Source organism: Staurois parvus, unplaced genomic scaffold, assembly GCF_062004578.1.
Source record: "Staurois parvus isolate SC_StPar_1 unplaced genomic scaffold, SC_StPar_1.0 ptg000941l, whole genome shotgun sequence".
NCBI classification, from domain to species: Eukaryota; Metazoa; Chordata; class Amphibia; order Anura; family Ranidae; genus Staurois; species Staurois parvus.
The window spans coordinates 758,210-775,063 of record NW_028318737.1 but is presented as its reverse complement, the minus strand read 5'-3'; the positions used below and the strand labels follow the sequence as shown (position 1 = coordinate 775,063).

General features: G+C 45.8%; 1 protein-coding gene across 1 annotated transcript in view; it reads right to left on the bottom strand.

The window, feature by feature from the left end:
- Positions 1-368: 368 nt before the first annotated feature.
- Positions 369-16,854, bottom strand: part of LOC149441849 (uncharacterized) — an 82,722-nt gene continuing 66,236 nt past the window's right edge. Inside the window, exon 3 of the mRNA XM_089656832.1 lies at positions 369-1,429. Coding sequence (XP_089512958.1) covers positions 691-1,429 — 739 coding nt within the window. The 3' untranslated portion in view covers positions 369-690. The remainder of the gene's footprint in view (positions 1,430-16,854) is intronic.

The window sequence follows — 16,854 nt, the reverse complement described above, 5'->3', positions numbered from 1 at the left end:
TGAATTCTGCGTTTCACACCTCAGTGTCTGAATTGCATTATTCCCAGAGTACTTTGTATCCGGCGTGATTGTATGGAGGGTGCCGGCATGAAACCGATCTATCCTAACAATGGCCAAAACGCATCACAGCTGGGGGAAGGATCGTCACATTCATTCAACTAAGATTTTTTAAATAGATCTCTAAATAGTTATGAAATCTCCCACCACAAAATGTACTCAGCCAATGAAAGGCAATGGCTCCATTTTTATTTTCCTACTCTTATCAATGACCAACAATTTTGGTGTGCCCGCAGTGACAGAGTCTGACAGCCCTGCACTAGATGGTCATAGGAAACCACTATATGAAATAAAATACGGACAATATGTGCTGAGCTGAGCAAACACATTTCATATTTATTCCACTCATTTTATAAATATAGACCTCTAAGAATTTGTGAAAGATTACACTGAAAAATGGCCAAGCCCGTCCCACACTTATCTCCTTATGGACTGTTTCTTCCATGATGAAGATCAGCCATGGAGTATATCTGAGGTGTATATCAGGGTGTGCTTCTTCCCTACATGAGAGCTAGGATGTCCAGCAACATTCATCTAGAAGACATTTCCACACTCAAGGCACTAATACACCTCCAGGGTTGTGTGGGATCCCCGATGTACAGGAAGGCAGGACTTCAGTGAGGAACATTTCCCTCATCCAAGACAGGAAAGTGGCTTCTCTCCCATGTGAGACCTCTGATGATTGTAAAGATGCGATTTCCTAGAAAAACATTTCCCGCACTCAGGACAGGAAAGTGGCTTCTCCCCTGTGTGCAATCTCTGATGTCTGTGAAGATGTGATTTCCTTGAAAAACATTTCCCGCACTCAGGACAGGAATACGGCTTCTCTCCTGTGTGAGATCTCTGATGTGTGTAAAGATTGGACTTTCTTGAAAAACTATTCCCACATTCAGGACAAGAATACGGCTTCTCTCCTGTGTGAGATCTCCGATGTTTGTAAAGACTGGACTTCTCTGAAAAACATTTTTCACATTCAAGACAGGAGTAAGGCTTCTCCCCCGTGTGAGATCTCTGATGTGTGTAAAGATCAGACTTCTGTGAAAAGCATTTCTTGCACTCAGGACAGGAATATGGCTTCTCCCCTGTGTGAGACCTCTGATGGATTTGAAGATTGGTCTTTAATGAAAAACATTTCCCGCACTCAGGGCAGAAAAAGGGCTTCTCCCCTGTGTGAGATCTCTGATGTCTGTAAAAATTGGACTTACCAGAAAAACATTTCCCGCACTCAGGACAGGTATATGGATTCTCTCCTGTGTGAGATCTCTGATGTATTTGAAGATTGGTCTTTAATGAAAAACATTTCCCGCACTCAGGACAGGAAAATGGCTTCTCACCTGTGTGAGATCTTTTGTGCATGTTAAGATGTGATTTAAAACAGAAACCCTTCCCACACTCAGTACAGGAAAACCTCTTCTCTGTTGAAAGACCGACCCAGTCCCGCACAGTCTGAGGTTCCTCAGGATACGTGGAATCCGATGGTCCATCTACACTGGGTGGTGCCGGATGGACACTGGAGGGAGCCGGGTTTTCTCCTGGACTATACTGTGTGATGTCCTCATCTTCTACTTTCCAGTCTGGAGACAAAGTGAGACAATCCTCTGAGGTTTTCCTCATCTCCCGGCCATGGACTAAAATACAAAGACAAAGAGGATTACTAGACAGGAGCTGATTGGTTCCCCCAAACCAGGACTCCGCCCACATCAGGCAGCTTGGTCTCTGAGGAGCTAACACTTCCACCCTCAAGGGAACTAGGAAATGGCTCCTCTGATCTCCTACCAGGTCATTTCTTTATTCATGGGCGTTAGTCAGAGAGTGAGGAAACAACCAGAACTGTCTTTTATAGGAGGGACAGTGATGAGGGGATTATAGGACGAGGGTCCCCACCCCCTCTATCACTCATCGCCATCTTCTCTTTTCATGTGACAACACTGAAGAAATGACACTTTGCTACAATGTGTCGTACTACAGCTTGTATAACATGGAAATTTGCTGTCCCCTCAAAATAACTCAATGCAGCCATTAATGTCTAATCCACTGGCAAAAAAAGTGTGCCCACTCCTAAGTAAAAATGTCCAAATTGGGCCAAAAGTGTCAATATTTTGCATAGCCACCATTATTTTCCAGCACTGCCTTAACCCTCTTGGGCAGGTGTGTTAAATTCGGTGTTATCGCTCTCACTCTCTCATACTGGTCACTGGAAGTTCAACATGGCACATCATGGCAAAGAACTCTCTGAGTATCTGAAAAAAAGAATTGTTGCTCTACATAAAGATGGCCGAGGCTATAAGAAGATTGCCAAGACCCTGAAACTGAGCTGCAGCACGGGGGCCAAGACCATACAGCGGTTTAACAGGACAGGTTCCACTCAGAACAGGCTTCACCATGGTTGACCAAAGAATTTGAGTGCACGTGTTCAGCATCATATCCAGAGGCTGTCTTTGGGAAATAGACGTATGAGTGCTGCCAGCATTGCTGCAGAGGGTGAAGGGGGGGGGGGGTCAGCCTGTCAGTGCTCAGACCTTACACTGCACACTGCATCAAATTGGTCTTCATGGCTGTCATCCCTGAAGGAAGAATCTTCTAAAGATGATGCACAAGGAAGCCTGCAAACAGTTTGCTGAAGACAAGCAGACTAAGGACATGGATTACTGGAACCATGTCCTGTGGACTGATGACACCAAGATCAACTGATTTGGTTCAGATGGTGTCAGGCGTGTGTGGTGGCAACCAGGTGAGGAGTACAAAGACCACCGTGTCTTGCCTACAGTCAAGCATGGTGGTGGGAGTGTCATGGTCTGGGACTGCATGAGTGCTGCCGGCACTGGGGATCTACAGGTCATTGAGGCAACCATGAATGCCAACATGTACTGTGACATACTGAAGCAGAGCATGATCCCCTCCCTTCAGAGTCTGGATGCAGGGCAGTATTCCAACATGATAACGACCCCAAACACACCTCCAGGACCACCACTGCCTCGCTAAAGAAGCTGAGGGTTAAGGTGATGGACTGGCCAAGCATGTCTCCAGACCTGAACCCTATTGAGCATCTGTGGGGCATCCTCAAATGGAAGGTGGAAGAGTGCAAGGTCTCTAACATCCACCAGCTCCGTGATATCATCATGGAGGAGTGGAAGAGGACTCCAGTGGCAACCTGTGAAGCTCTGGTGACCTCCATGCCCAAGAGAGTTAAGGCAGTGCTGGAAAATAATGGCACAAAATATTTACACTTTCGGCCCAATTTGGACATTTTTACCTAGGAGTGGGCACACTTTTTTTGCCAGCAGTTTAGACATTAATGGCGATGTGTTGAGTTATTTTGAGGGGACAGCAAATTTCCATGTTATACAAGCTGTACACTGACTACGTCACATTGTAGCAAAATGTCTTTTCTTCAGTGTTGTCACATGAAAAGAGAGAATCAAATATTTACACAAATGTGAGGAGGGGACTCACTTCTGGGAGATACTGTAGCAGAGGGTGGAGGGTGGAGAGAAGAAGTCAGGACTATGGAATGTACAATATATTGTATAAGATACAGCAGATATGACTATATAGTATCAGAATGATGTAATGTACAATATAGAATATATAGTGCAGGGGTCAGGAGTATATAATGTACAACATAGAGTATATAGTGCAGGGGTCAGGAGTATGTAATGTACAACATAGAGTATATAGTGCAGGGGTCAGGAGTATGTAATGTACAACATAGAGTATATAGTGCAGGGGTCAGGAGTATGTAATGTACAACATAGAGTATATAGTGCAGGGGTCAGGAGTATATAATGTACAACATAGAGTATATAGTGCAGGGGTCAGGAGTATGTAATGTACAACATAGAGTATATAGTGCAGGGGTCAGGAGTATGTAATGTACAACATAGAGTATATAGTGCAGGGGTCAGGAGGATGTAATGTACAACATAGTGTATATAGTGCAGGGGTCAGGAGTATGTAATGTACAACATAGAGTATATAGTGCAGGGGTCAGGAGTATGTAATGCACAACATAGAGTATATAGTGCAGGGGTCAGGAGGATGTAATGTACAACATAGAGTATATAGTTCAGGGGTCAGGAGTATGTAATGTACAACATAGAGTATATAGTGCAGGGGTCAGGAGTATACAGGTGAAACTAAACTCTCCTAGTAGACATCTGTGTTGACCCTGAACTTAATGAAGCACAGTGGACCAACACCAGCAGATGACATGGCTCCCCAAATCAACACAGGCTGTGGAAACTTCACACTGGACTTCAAGCATCTTGCAGTGTGTGCCTCTCCATTCTTCCTCCATACTCGGGCTCCTTGGGCCTCTCCATTCTTCCTCCATACTCGGGCTCCTTGGGCCTTTCCATTCTTCCTCCATACTCGGGCTCCTTGGGCCTTTCCATTCTTCCTCCATACTCGGGGTCCTTGGACCTCTCCATTCTTCCTCCATACTCGGGGTCCTTGGGCCTCTCCATTCTTCCTCCATACTCGGGGTCCTTGGGCCTCTCCATTCTTCCTCCATACTCGGGGTCCTTGGGCCTCTCCATTCTTCCTCCATACTCGGGGTCCTTGGGCCTCTCCATTCTTCCTCCATACTCGGGGTCCTTGGGCCTCTCCATTCTTCCTCCATACTCGGGGTCCTTGGGCCTCTCCATTCTTCCTCCATACTCGGGGTCCTTGGGCCTCTCCATTCTTCCTCCATACTCGAGGTCCTTGGTTTCCAAATGAGATGCAAACGTTGCTCTCATCAGAAAAGAGGACTTTGGACCAGTGAGCACCAGACCAGGTCTGTTTTTCTTTAGCCCAGGTAAGACGCTTCTGATGTTGTTTGTTGTTCAGGAGCAGCTTGACAAGAGGAATATGACATCTGAAGCCCATGTCCAGGATCCGTCTGTGTGTAGTGGCTCTTGATGCACTGACTCCAGCCTCAGTCCACTCCTTGTGAAAGTCCCCAACACTTTTGATTTGCCTTTGCCTGACAATCCTCTCCAGGCTGCGGTCATCCCTGCTGCTTGTGCACCTTTTTCTTCCACACTTTTCCCTTCCACATAACTTTCTATTAATGTGCTTTGATACAGCACTTTGGGAACATCCAACTTCTTCTGCAATTACCTTTTCAGGCTTTCCCTCCTTATGGAGGGTGTCAGTGATGGTGTCAGGTCAGCAGTCTTTCCCATGATTGTGATTCCTTCTGAACCAGACTGAGAGACCATTTAAAGGCTCAGGAACCCTTTGCAGGTGTTATGGCTGAATGAGCTGATTAGAGTTGGACACTTTGAGCCGAGAATATTCCACCTTTTCACAATATTCTCATTTTCTGAGATTGTGGATTTGGGGTTTTCATGAGCTGTAAGTCATAATCATCACAATGATCACAAATCACGGCTTCAACTATCTTGCTTTGCATGGAATGAGTCTCATATATTAGTTTCACCTTTTAAGTTGTATCACTGAAATAAATGAACTTTTGTACAATATTCTAATTTTTTAAGTTTCACCTGTATAATGTACAACATAAAGTATATAGTACAGGGGTCAGGAGTATGTAATGTACAACATAGAGTATATAGTGCAGGGGTCAGGAGTATGTAATGTACAACATAGAGTATATAGTGCAGGGGTCAGGAGTATGTAATGTACAACATAGAGTATATAGTGCAGGGGTCAGGAGTATGTAATGTACAACATAGAGTATATAGTGCAGGGGTCAGGAGTATGGAATGTACAACATGGAGTATATAGTGCAGGGGTCAGGAGTATGTAATGTACAGCATAGAGTATATAGTGCAGGGGTCAGGAGTATGTAATGTACAACATAGAGCATATAGTGCAGGGGTCAAGAGTATGTAATGTACAACATAGAGCATATAGTGCAGGAGTCAGGAGTATGTAATGTACAACATAGAGTATATAGTGCAGGGATCAGGAGTATGTAATGTACAGCATAGAGTATATAGTGCAGGGATCAGGAGTATGTAATGTACAGCATAGAGTATATAGTGCAGGGATCAGGAGGATGTAATGTACAACATAGAGTATATAGTGCAGGGATCAGGAGTATGTAATGTACAGCATAGAGTATATAGTGCAGGGATCAGGAGGATGTAATGTACAACATAGAGTATATAGTGCAGGGGTCAGGAGTATGTAATGTACAACAGAGTATATAATGCAGGGGTCAGGAGTATGTAATGTACAGCATAGAGTATATAGTGCAGGGATCAGGAGGATGTAATGTACAACATAGAGTATATAGTGCAGGGGTCAGGAGTATGTAATGTACAACATAGAGTATATAGTGCAGGGGTCAGGAGTATGTAATGTACAACATAGAGTATATAGTGCAGGGGTCAGGAGTATGTAATGTACAACAGAGTATATAGTCCAGGAGTCAGGAGTATGTAATGTACAACATGGAGTATATAGTGCAGGGGTCAGGAGTATGTAATGTGCATTATAAATGATATAGTATGTTAGGACTCATAATATTGGTATTCAGTAATCAGTGGAAGATTAAATGTTTACTGTAGACAAGTTGCAGAGATCCCACACCGCTGCCTCCCATCTCCTGAGACTGCACTCAGTGACTTGGGTCTGAGACTATACAGACATATCCCTCCACCCGGCACAGCCAGCAGACAACAAAGTAACCCTGGGAGAATTGCTCTATCACAGAGCCTTTTAAATCCAGGATATGGGGTAGAAGACCTCAGGTACATTCCCCAGGTACCTAGGTCATAGAATGCCTATGAAGGAGATCAACATTTTGCTGCCAGCTGAACCCCAGAACCTCCATAAATCCAGTCTAGATACATAAATTGTGTCTGCAGCACAGAGAAGGAAGATTATCCGAGAGAAATCCAGGAATACAGGACGGGGAACACAGCTCAGGAAAGTGACCAGGGGATTACAGGCTGATATCACCCAGTCCCCGCCCTACTCTGGACCAATCAGTGAGCAGTATGGATGGAGGAATGTAATTATTATACAGCATTTATATTGCACCAACAGTTTGCGCAGTGCTTTACCATGTGGGGGCAAACAATACAGTCACAATACAATTGTATACAGAAGGGATCAGAGGGCCCGGCTCGTTAGAGCTTACAATCTAAAAGAGGAGGGTCAAGTGACACAAAAGGTAATAACTGTGGGGGATGAACTGATGGAGAAAATACATGTACAGTTGTTTGGCGGAGGCAGGATAGGCTTCTCTGAAAAGTTTTCAGGGATCACTTAAAAGTTTAAGATAGTCAGACAGATTGGGGGAGGGAATTCCATAGGATGGGAGAGGCTTAGGGGAAGTTCTTCAGACAAGCATGGGAGGAGGTGACAAGGGAGCTAGAGAACAGAAGGTCTTGGGAGAAATGAAGAGAGCAATTTGGTTGGAATTTTGAGACCACGTTGGTGATGTCTCTGGGGGTTGAGTTGTGGATTGCTTTGTAAGTGGTTATTATTTTGAATTTAATTCATTGGGCGAGTGGCATCCAATGCTGGGATTGGCAGAGAGGAGTGGCAGACACTGAGCAGTTGGTAATGTGGATGAGCCTGGCAGCAGCATTCATGATGGACTGGAGGGGGTATAGCCTATGTAAAGGTAAGCCAATGAGGAGGGAGTTGCTGTAGTCAAAGCGAGAGATAACCTGGGAGTGAATTGGGAGCTTTGTGGTGTCATTGGTTATGATGGAGCGTTTTTTGGAGATGCTGTGGAGGTTGAGTTGGCAAGCTTTTCAAAGAGACTGAATTTGGGGCCAAAAGGAAAGTTCAGAGTTCAGGCTTACCCCTAGCACCCTGGCATGTGGAGACTTGTGCCATTGGTCTTGACAGAGGTCAGGGGAAGGAGCATGTGGGGGGAAATAGTAGGACCTGTTATTGGATAGATTGAGTTTGAGGAAGTGGTGTGACATCCATAATGATGTGTCTGTTAGTAAATTAGTGATCTGTGAGGAGACTGATGTGAGCTGAGGGCTAGAGAGACAGATTTGGGTGTTGTTAGCGTAGAAATGATATTGGAAGCCATGGGAAATTGTCAGCTGATCCAGGGAGGAGGTGTAGATCAAGAATAGGAGGCATCCAAGAACAGAACCTTGTGGGACCTGGAGGTTCAAAGGAAGAGAAGAGGAGGAAGTAAAATTGTAAGTTGTAAGTGACACTGAAGGTGCAATGAGATAGGATGAGAACCAACGAAGACCACAGTCATGGATACCAAGGGAATAAAGTTGTTTTTGTTTGAGGAGGGGGTGGTTAACTGTACCAAAGGCAGCTGAAAGGTCCAGAAGTAGTAGTACAGAATAATGTCCATTGGTTTTTGCTGTTAGTAAATAATTTGTGAGTTTTAGGAGAGCAGTTTCTGTGGAGTGTTGAGGGCAAAATCCAGACTGAAGGGGATCAAGAAGGTTATTCTGAATAAGGTGGTCACTTGGTTGGTTGTAGACCAGGCTGCGTTTTTTGAGACTTCTGGTGTAGTCTGTTTGCCAGGGTTGTGGGGGTCGGGGCCTGATTCTGTGTGTAGTGGGAGGAGTGAGCTCATCCAGGGTGGAGGACAGGGATCTATTATAGACAGAAGTGGCTAGATTAGGGCAGGACAGGGGTGAGATATTGTCATAGAGGTAGCAGAGTGGAGAAGAGAAGGGTTAAATTAGCAAGGGTCTGTATGGGTAATTGTTAAGCAGTTGGAGGGAGAGGTGGTGGAAGACAGGGAGAGAGCAAACTAATAAGGTGGTGATCAGAGAGTGGGAAAGGATTGTTGGTGAGGATGAATGGAGTGCATAGGTAGGAGAATACAAGGTCAAGGGTGTTGCCCTCAGAGTGAGGACCATCCACCCATTGCTTCAGGTCAAATGAGGAGAGTAGGCTAAGAAGTAGCAGGAGTGTTAGTATTAACAGGGATGTTGAAGTCACCAAGAATGATTGTGGGGATTTCAGAAGAGAGGATGTGGGGTAGCCAGGCAGAGACGTCATCAAGGAAAGTTGGTACAGGTCCAGAGGGCCAGCAGATGACAGCAATTCTTAAAGTTGGAGAAAATCGACGTACACAGTGAGCTTCAAATGATAACCGAGACAGAGAGGGCAGAGAGTGAAGAACCTGAAAAGGTGCTCTGTGGGGATAGGAGGATTCCCACTCCACCTCCCTTGCAGCCACTGGGTCTGGGGGAGTCCAGAGAAGGCCACCATGGGAGAGGGAAGCAGGAGAAGCAGTGTTGGATTCATGTTCATTCAATTTTCATTGACAGTAAGTACATGAATGGAATTAGTGACAAAGAGGTCCTGAACAGAGGTGAGTTTATTGCAGACAGAGCGGGCATTCCAGAGGGTACAAGAGAAGGGTAGACTGGTTCTGGGAAGAAGAGGATTGGAAACCAGATTATGTGGATTGTGGATACTGCCAGAGGATGCAGGGGATGGGTGCATTGGTAACAGGGGTCCAGGGTTTGGGGATATGTCTCCAGAGGAGAAGCAGAAGGGTGAGGGAAGTAATCTGAGAGTACGACTTATATGAGGAGACATGCCTCAGCATCCTGGGGGGTTATTAGCATGTGGGCATAGAATGAGGAGGAGATGATGAGTGCAGTGATAAGGAGAGGACAGAAGTGAGGGTGATATATACAGATTGTGGGGTGGAGGAGTGAAGGAAACAGAGTTTGAGGAGAGGACACAACTGTGAAAAGGAGAGGTAGAGGGTGCATGTTACAGAGAGGAAGGAGAGCCGAATGGGGAAATGAGATCACCTGCAGTCTGATGTTTTACAAAGTAGCTTGCTGTAGATTATCGCTTCATGCATTGCTGAAGTGGAAGAGGAGAAGTGCCACCTAATTAACAAACCCACTATATTGGGAGAACCCCAACATGCACCACCCTGGCATGTGCCTCCCCCATAGAGGTGATCTAGATAGTGTTCATGACCCACCTGTGCTGATCTCTGTAGGAGTGTCCTCCTCTATAAATGTCCCCGTTATTCCATCCTCCTCCATAGACTGCTGATCATCCCTCACATACGCCTCTTCTTCTTCTGATTTAACCTCAACTTCTATATCGATGGGATCTCCACTCTAAATCAAGGAAATGAGAGGAAATATCATCTGTAAAATATAAGGTCACATAAAATATTTACACATCGTCTCTACAAGTCCATGTTCTAGATGCTTCATCCCACCAACCTTGTAATAGTGAGGAATGGTGTGAACTTCCTGTGTGGAATCCCGGGAATACAGAGGACGGGGACATCTCTCTGGTGGGTTCCTGGTATTAGGTGGCTCCATCATATCCTTGTGTCCTTCTGAAAACTCCTCCATCACTCCATACTCCTCATCCTCCTCTTTATACTCTTCTTTAACATCAATATTCTCATCCCCGAGGATTCCACTCTGAAAGATATAATAAAACATTCATTGTAACAAACATGCTGTGTATAAATCACAACTACCAATAATTGTCATCATCTACCTGATGATGGTGAGGGATGGTGTGACCTTCCTGTGTGGAATCCCGGGAATACAGAGGACGGGGACATCTCTCTGGTGGGTTCCCATGACTGGATCCATCTGTAGGAAACACACACACTGACTGAATCCATTGTTTCTATGTGTTTATCAGATGATGGGGGATCTAGGTGGATCCTCCGTACTGCTCTCTCCTTTACAATAAAGTCTCCTCTTACCCGGTGATGTGAGGGGCGGCTGATTGTCCATCATGACGTCCTTGTAGAGATCCTTGTGTCCTTCTAAACCATGTAGGCCAGCTTTGGGAGCAAGATATATTATCATCAACTCCTCCCCCTGAAGGGGTTCATCTACGTATTACCTACTTTGCTGCCAGATCCAACAATGTCTCCTCTCTGCTTCCTACTTACTCATGTTTCCCCTGGAACTTCCTGTCTGTACCTGACATCACTTCCTGTCTGTCTTTCATAGAGACTTCCTGTCTGGGTAGAAGTGAGATCCCCACCTTGTGGAGCTCAGAGGAACTGCAGCCCTGAGAAGCGTCTGGTAGTGTGACCCCGGCCTTGTGCTGGGTTTGTATGGACTGTAGATCCTTATAGAGGGGTCACCTCCACTCCCACCAAGGGGGACAGAAATATATGACTGCTCGGGGGAGGGGTTTGGGCCCCTTTGATTTTGCAGTAACATTGATTGCAGATTTAGTCCTGTAGAACATCTGGTAAATGGATACAAAGCCCCCCAGCTGGGAGTAAAGGGTGAAAATGGCTGGTGACCCCCAGATTTGGGCAATGATGTCATCACTATAAATGGATAAAACCCGCGCTATGTGTAACAACTCCAAACCTACAAAAACCTTCTAGCGGACTGCTGCTGTAACAAAGGGAAGGATTCCCTGTCATCTAGAAGAGCATTATGTGTCACAGCGCTGTCCTATTGTGTGTGCACAGAAATCATCACAAATACACTACAAATATGTGGAGACATTCAGAGATAAAGAGCTCGGGGCTCCAAATCCTATTCTCTGCACATCCACTGCTTCCACTTTACACCCACTTCATTGGTCTTATGGGGTTTATCAATAAATGAAGGAAACTAGTTTGCAGAGGAGGAGCCTGAACATGGCGCCAATTGGGAGATCAATGTGAGATCTCCCAGTACCAGGCGTCTCCAATGTCCCACTACAGCACAGGAGGAAATCCCCTAGGAGCAGCTGCCGTGACCTACCTGGGATCAGGAGTGGTCCCCTGTGGAGGAGAGCGAGGAGTGCGGACCCTTCCAGGTTTGACTGGCCGGCCGGTGATAGAGAGTGAGAGCGCGGCTGAGGCTGGAGGAGGAGAGCAGAGATCCAGCGTGGATGCCGAGCGGTCACATGACTCGCTGCAAAGGAGTCCTGGGAGGTAGGAGAAGCTGGTCGGTGTGAAGGAGTGCAGGAAGTGGTGAAAAATGTCAACAGGATGAAAAATAAAGGGATAAAAGGAGGAGGGCCAAAGGCCTCCCAGACAAGCTCAATTACAAAATATACCCCAACAAGAGAAACAGACCCCCGAGAGACAGCAAGGAATAAGTGGAAGAACAGAGATGGAGAACAGAGATGGAGAATGATCTATATTGTCCCTGGACATGACCAACGTTGGTCAGGATATAGAGGAAGGAGATACAGGAAAAACAGCGGATTTGGAGAACATAGAAGAACAAAAAAAGAACTCTCAATTACCCACTAAAACAGACATTGCAGAAATGTTTAAAGGGTTAGAAAAGTCAATAAAACTGGAGATGGAGAAACAGCACAAAGATTTGGGGCAGGTATTGAAGAGGGTAGAAGAGACGGAGGAAGAATTGGATAAACATGCCCAAGACATATTAAATTTATAGAGAAAGATGACGGAAATGAGAAAAGAACAGAGAAATCTGCTATATAAACTGCAAAATCAGGAGAACAGGGATAGAAGATGCAATTTAAGGATTCAAGGTTTCCCAGAGACCTCCCAAGGAGAAAATGTAATGGAAACAACAGGGAAAATGCTTGTAATAGTAATGGACAGACCTGCAACAGAGCCACTTAAAACTGATGAAGTATATAGAATCGGAAGATTATGGCAAGAAGGTAGAAGAGAACATTTGAGAGATGTGATTGTACAATTCCATTATTACCGGGATAAAGAGGAGCTTTGGAAGGAGATAAAAGGAAGGGCAGCAATAAAATATGGAGATATAAATTTGCAGATCTTTGCTGACCTAGCAGTGGAAACTTTAATAAGAAGGAGAATATTGAACCATTACTTGAACAAATGAGAAAGCAGAACGTTAGATATAGCTGGGGATTCACAGAGTGTTTAATCGGTTGGAGAAACGGTCCCAACTTTGATAAGAGATCATTGATCTGTTATCATAAAATGAGATCCGATGATCAGGGTTTACGTGTTAAATCTTCTCTTTCCCTTCTTGTCGGCAGTAGCTGGAGTTCAGTGTTTTGTGGCTGCAGTTATCAGAGAAGTAAAAACGGTGAATTTTGGGAAGATGGCCTATGATGATCCTATGGGTGAAGAACGTGTTGCTTTGGAACAGTTTATGAACTGTCATGACATTGTGATCACGCCTACTGACAAGGGGGGAAACCTTGTCATCATGGAGCAACAAAGATATGTGTTGATGTGTCAACAGATCATAAAACATAAGGAAAGGTACACTAAGACAACAACCATCAACCTGGAGAATGGTCAGAAGGTCCTCTCTGGTGTGACTGAGGAAGCTTCTGAGAAGGGTAACACTGATAAAAAGACCACAACCTTCTTTAAGGTATTAAATCCAGATATCATTTTAATAGACTTCCAAAAGTCCATAAATCAGTGGTTGACCCCTTCCTGGAAGAACTATTATCTCAGGGAGGGGGTCCCTCACAAGAAAGTCAATGAGTATATTGATGAATTGCTACAACCTTTTGTGGTGGCTTTACCCTCCTATGTGAGAGACACTTTGCACCTCCTAAAGTTGTAAATGATGTGTCAGTACCTGATGATGTCATCTTACATTAGATGTAGCAGCATTATATCCTGTGATGGAAGCGTAGGCAGGACAGAACGCACACGGAGGATGATAAACACACAAAGTATTATTGAAATGGGAAAGACACTCAATCAAGGTAATAAGGTAGCATCCGGGTACCCAAAAAAGGGGGGAAGAGGGGGGGAGGAGTCAGAACAGCGATAATCCGGCCCACAATAGGGTGAATTGGGTAACGATGGCCCAAACACTCAGTGGGGCAGTCCAGGTAGCTATAAAAATCCAGGCATGCAATAGGGCAGTCCGAGCAAGTATTAATCCAAGTGTTCAATGGGGTAGTCCAGGCAGGGAGAATGTGGGTGTACAATGGGGAAGTCCAGGCAGGGAGAATGTGGGTGTACAATGGGGAAGTCCAGGCAGGGAGAATGTGGGTGTACAATGGGGAAGTCCAGGCAGGGAGAATGTGGGTGTACAATGGGGAAGTCCAGGCAGGGAGAATATGGGAATTCAATAGGGCAGTCCAGACAAGGGCAATATGGAGATTCAACAGGGCAGTCCAGGCAAGGAAAATATGAGCATTCAATGGGGCAGTCCAGACAGGGCAATATAGAGATTCAATGGGGTAGTCCAGGTGGGGGAAATATGAACACTCATGGTTTTAGGCAGGGGTAACTTCCCAGAGTCAAAGCGGTCAGAAGGCAGGGGTAACTTCTCAGGCACACAGCAGCAGCAGGCAGGGGTAACTTCCCAGAGACACAGTGGTCAGTAGGCAAGGGTAACTTCTCAGGCACAGTGGCAGCAGGCAGGGGTAACTTCCCAGAGACACAGCAGCAGCAGACAGGGGTAACTTCTGAGGCACAGCGGTCAGCAGGCAGGGGTAACTTCTCAGGCACAGCGGTCAGCAGGCAGGGGTAACTTCCTGGGCACACAGCGATCAGCAGAGCAGGCAGGAGTAACTCCCCAGAGACACAGCGGTCATCAGGCAGGGGAAACTTCTCAGGAACACAGCAGCAGCAGGCAGGAGTAACTCTTCAGGCACACAGCGGAAGCAGACGGGTAACTCCTCAGGCACACAGCGGCAGCAGGCAGGGGTAACTTCTAGGCACACAGTGGCAGCAGGCAGGGGTAACCCCCAGGGACACAGCAATCAGCAGAGCACTCAGCGGGGTCTGGGCTATGGGGTCTGGCCTTGGCTCAGACCACACACAGCTGTTCTCTCTCTGAGCAGGGGACCAACAAACACCTGGGTCCTGCTCCTGTCCTCTTATCCCGGAGCAGGATGCTTCCTGTTTGCCCTGGTAAAGGCCAGCCCTGTGTCAGGTTGCCGGGGCAATGAGGTGAGCTCCACTCACTCTGGCTGCGCCCAGGGAGCGCGGCCTTTGTCTCTGGCAGGCGCAGAGCACGGGAAGCTTTAGGGCCACACTGCGCCCACCAGGACAAGGAAGGGGCGTGCGCAGAGACACCCCGGTGGCCTGCACATGAAGAATCCATGTGCAGGCACAGTGGGGTGTCAGACTCCTCCCTGGCAGAGCTGGGGAGAGGTGCTAACCACATCACAGGGAACAGTTCCTGACCTCCTGCACAGCCTTTGATGTAGGCTTGTGCGGGATGTGGGAACCTGTAAGGGGAAGGGAGGGGGGAGGATGAAAGGGATCGAGGGGGAAGCCGTGACAGGAGGGGGGAGGAAGATGAGGGAGAGTGAGGGGGGACCGTGACATATTCCTCTATCCCTCATAAGAAGGATTTAAATGTTATAGAAAATCACTCAACAGCAGACCTAGAATCATTTTGCACATAGACATTTTGTTCTCGGGTTACTCAAGTTTTTGTTGGAAAATAATCCATTCCTGTTGGATATAAATGTTATTGCCAAGCACAAGACACTACAATGGGGAATAATATGTGTACCGGCCTACACTAACCTTTATGTTGAAGAATGGGAGAAGTCAGTGCTTGGGGATTAGGCCTTGTCAGGGTACCTGAGCAACATCACTGGTTGGTTCAGGTACATCGATGACGTTCTCATTCTCTGGCACGGTGAACCTCAGGAAGATGAGAGTTTTGTAGATTTATTGGATTGTAGATTAATTAGTTCAATTTGAAATCCACGTATACCTACCATGCTAGGACCATTACACTTTTGGATTTGACTATCCAGAATATGGAGAATGGTACCTCTGTATTTGTGTTGGTATTGGGTGGCTTTGGGGTGTTTTGTATGTTTAATGTAAAGTACACTTTTTTGGCACTAGCATCTGGTGTTTATTGGCTCCCATGTTCCAGTTTGTTTGTCCTATTGGGATACCAACCAAACCAGTCACATGTCAGTCTTTTCCCATCTGATCCTATGATGGTGCTCTCTATATCTCTCCATGATGGATACACTTTGGTTCTTTCCTGGATCAAAGGTCCTTTGATCTGAAGCTCCATGACAGTGAATGGACTTTTATATCTTTTTATGGTCATCTGCTTTATGGGCTCCTAGTAATCTGGGTGCTATCCAAGCCATGCATAGATGGTATCAGTGGTCCCTGTAGAAATCCATATATATGGACATTTGTGCATTATTAATTACAGACTAAATCTACCTGGAGACCTGGGGACACTGTACAGGTTCTACATGTAGTCTCGGGGGTCCCTGTGGAAGTCCATGTGAGGACATGTCTACCTATGATAAATGACAGGCTAAACCCACCTGGAGACCTGGGGACACTGTGCAAGTTCTATATGTAGTCTCGGGGGTCCCTGTGGAAGTCCATGTGAGGACATGTCTACCTATGATAAATGACAGGCTAAACCCACCTGGAGACCTGGGGACACTGTACAGGTTCTATATGTAGTCTTGGGGGTCCCTGTGGAAGTCCATGTGTGGACATTTCTACCTATGATAAATGACAGGCTAAACCCACCTGGAGACTTTCTCCACACCTGGAGTGTGCTGAGTTCTTGGAGAACGTCTACACAGTGTTTCCAGATTGGCTTTATCACCCCAACGAGCTCGCTCCAGTTCATGGATGTCATCATTATGTTTGGAGGATGTCACCAGTCAGGAGCCTTTCCTGTCATCCTACATGTTCCCTTCTGAGGATTGTTCTATCCTTCCAAACAAATGTATGAAATCATGGATGAGTCCTCCTTCTATGTGATCTAGAAGATCTTCAATCACAATGTCTTTATGGATGAAGTGGATGGCCCAGTTTATATATTATTTATTGCTTTACAGCTTTATTCCCTCCAGGATTCATTCTTTATTTATAGAACCATTCAAGGAAGTGTTCTTACTTTGAGAGATCTCCACCACCATTCCTCTGTGACCATTACATCCTTGTCATTTATGTCTAACATCTTCATTATGAGTGGATTGATAGAT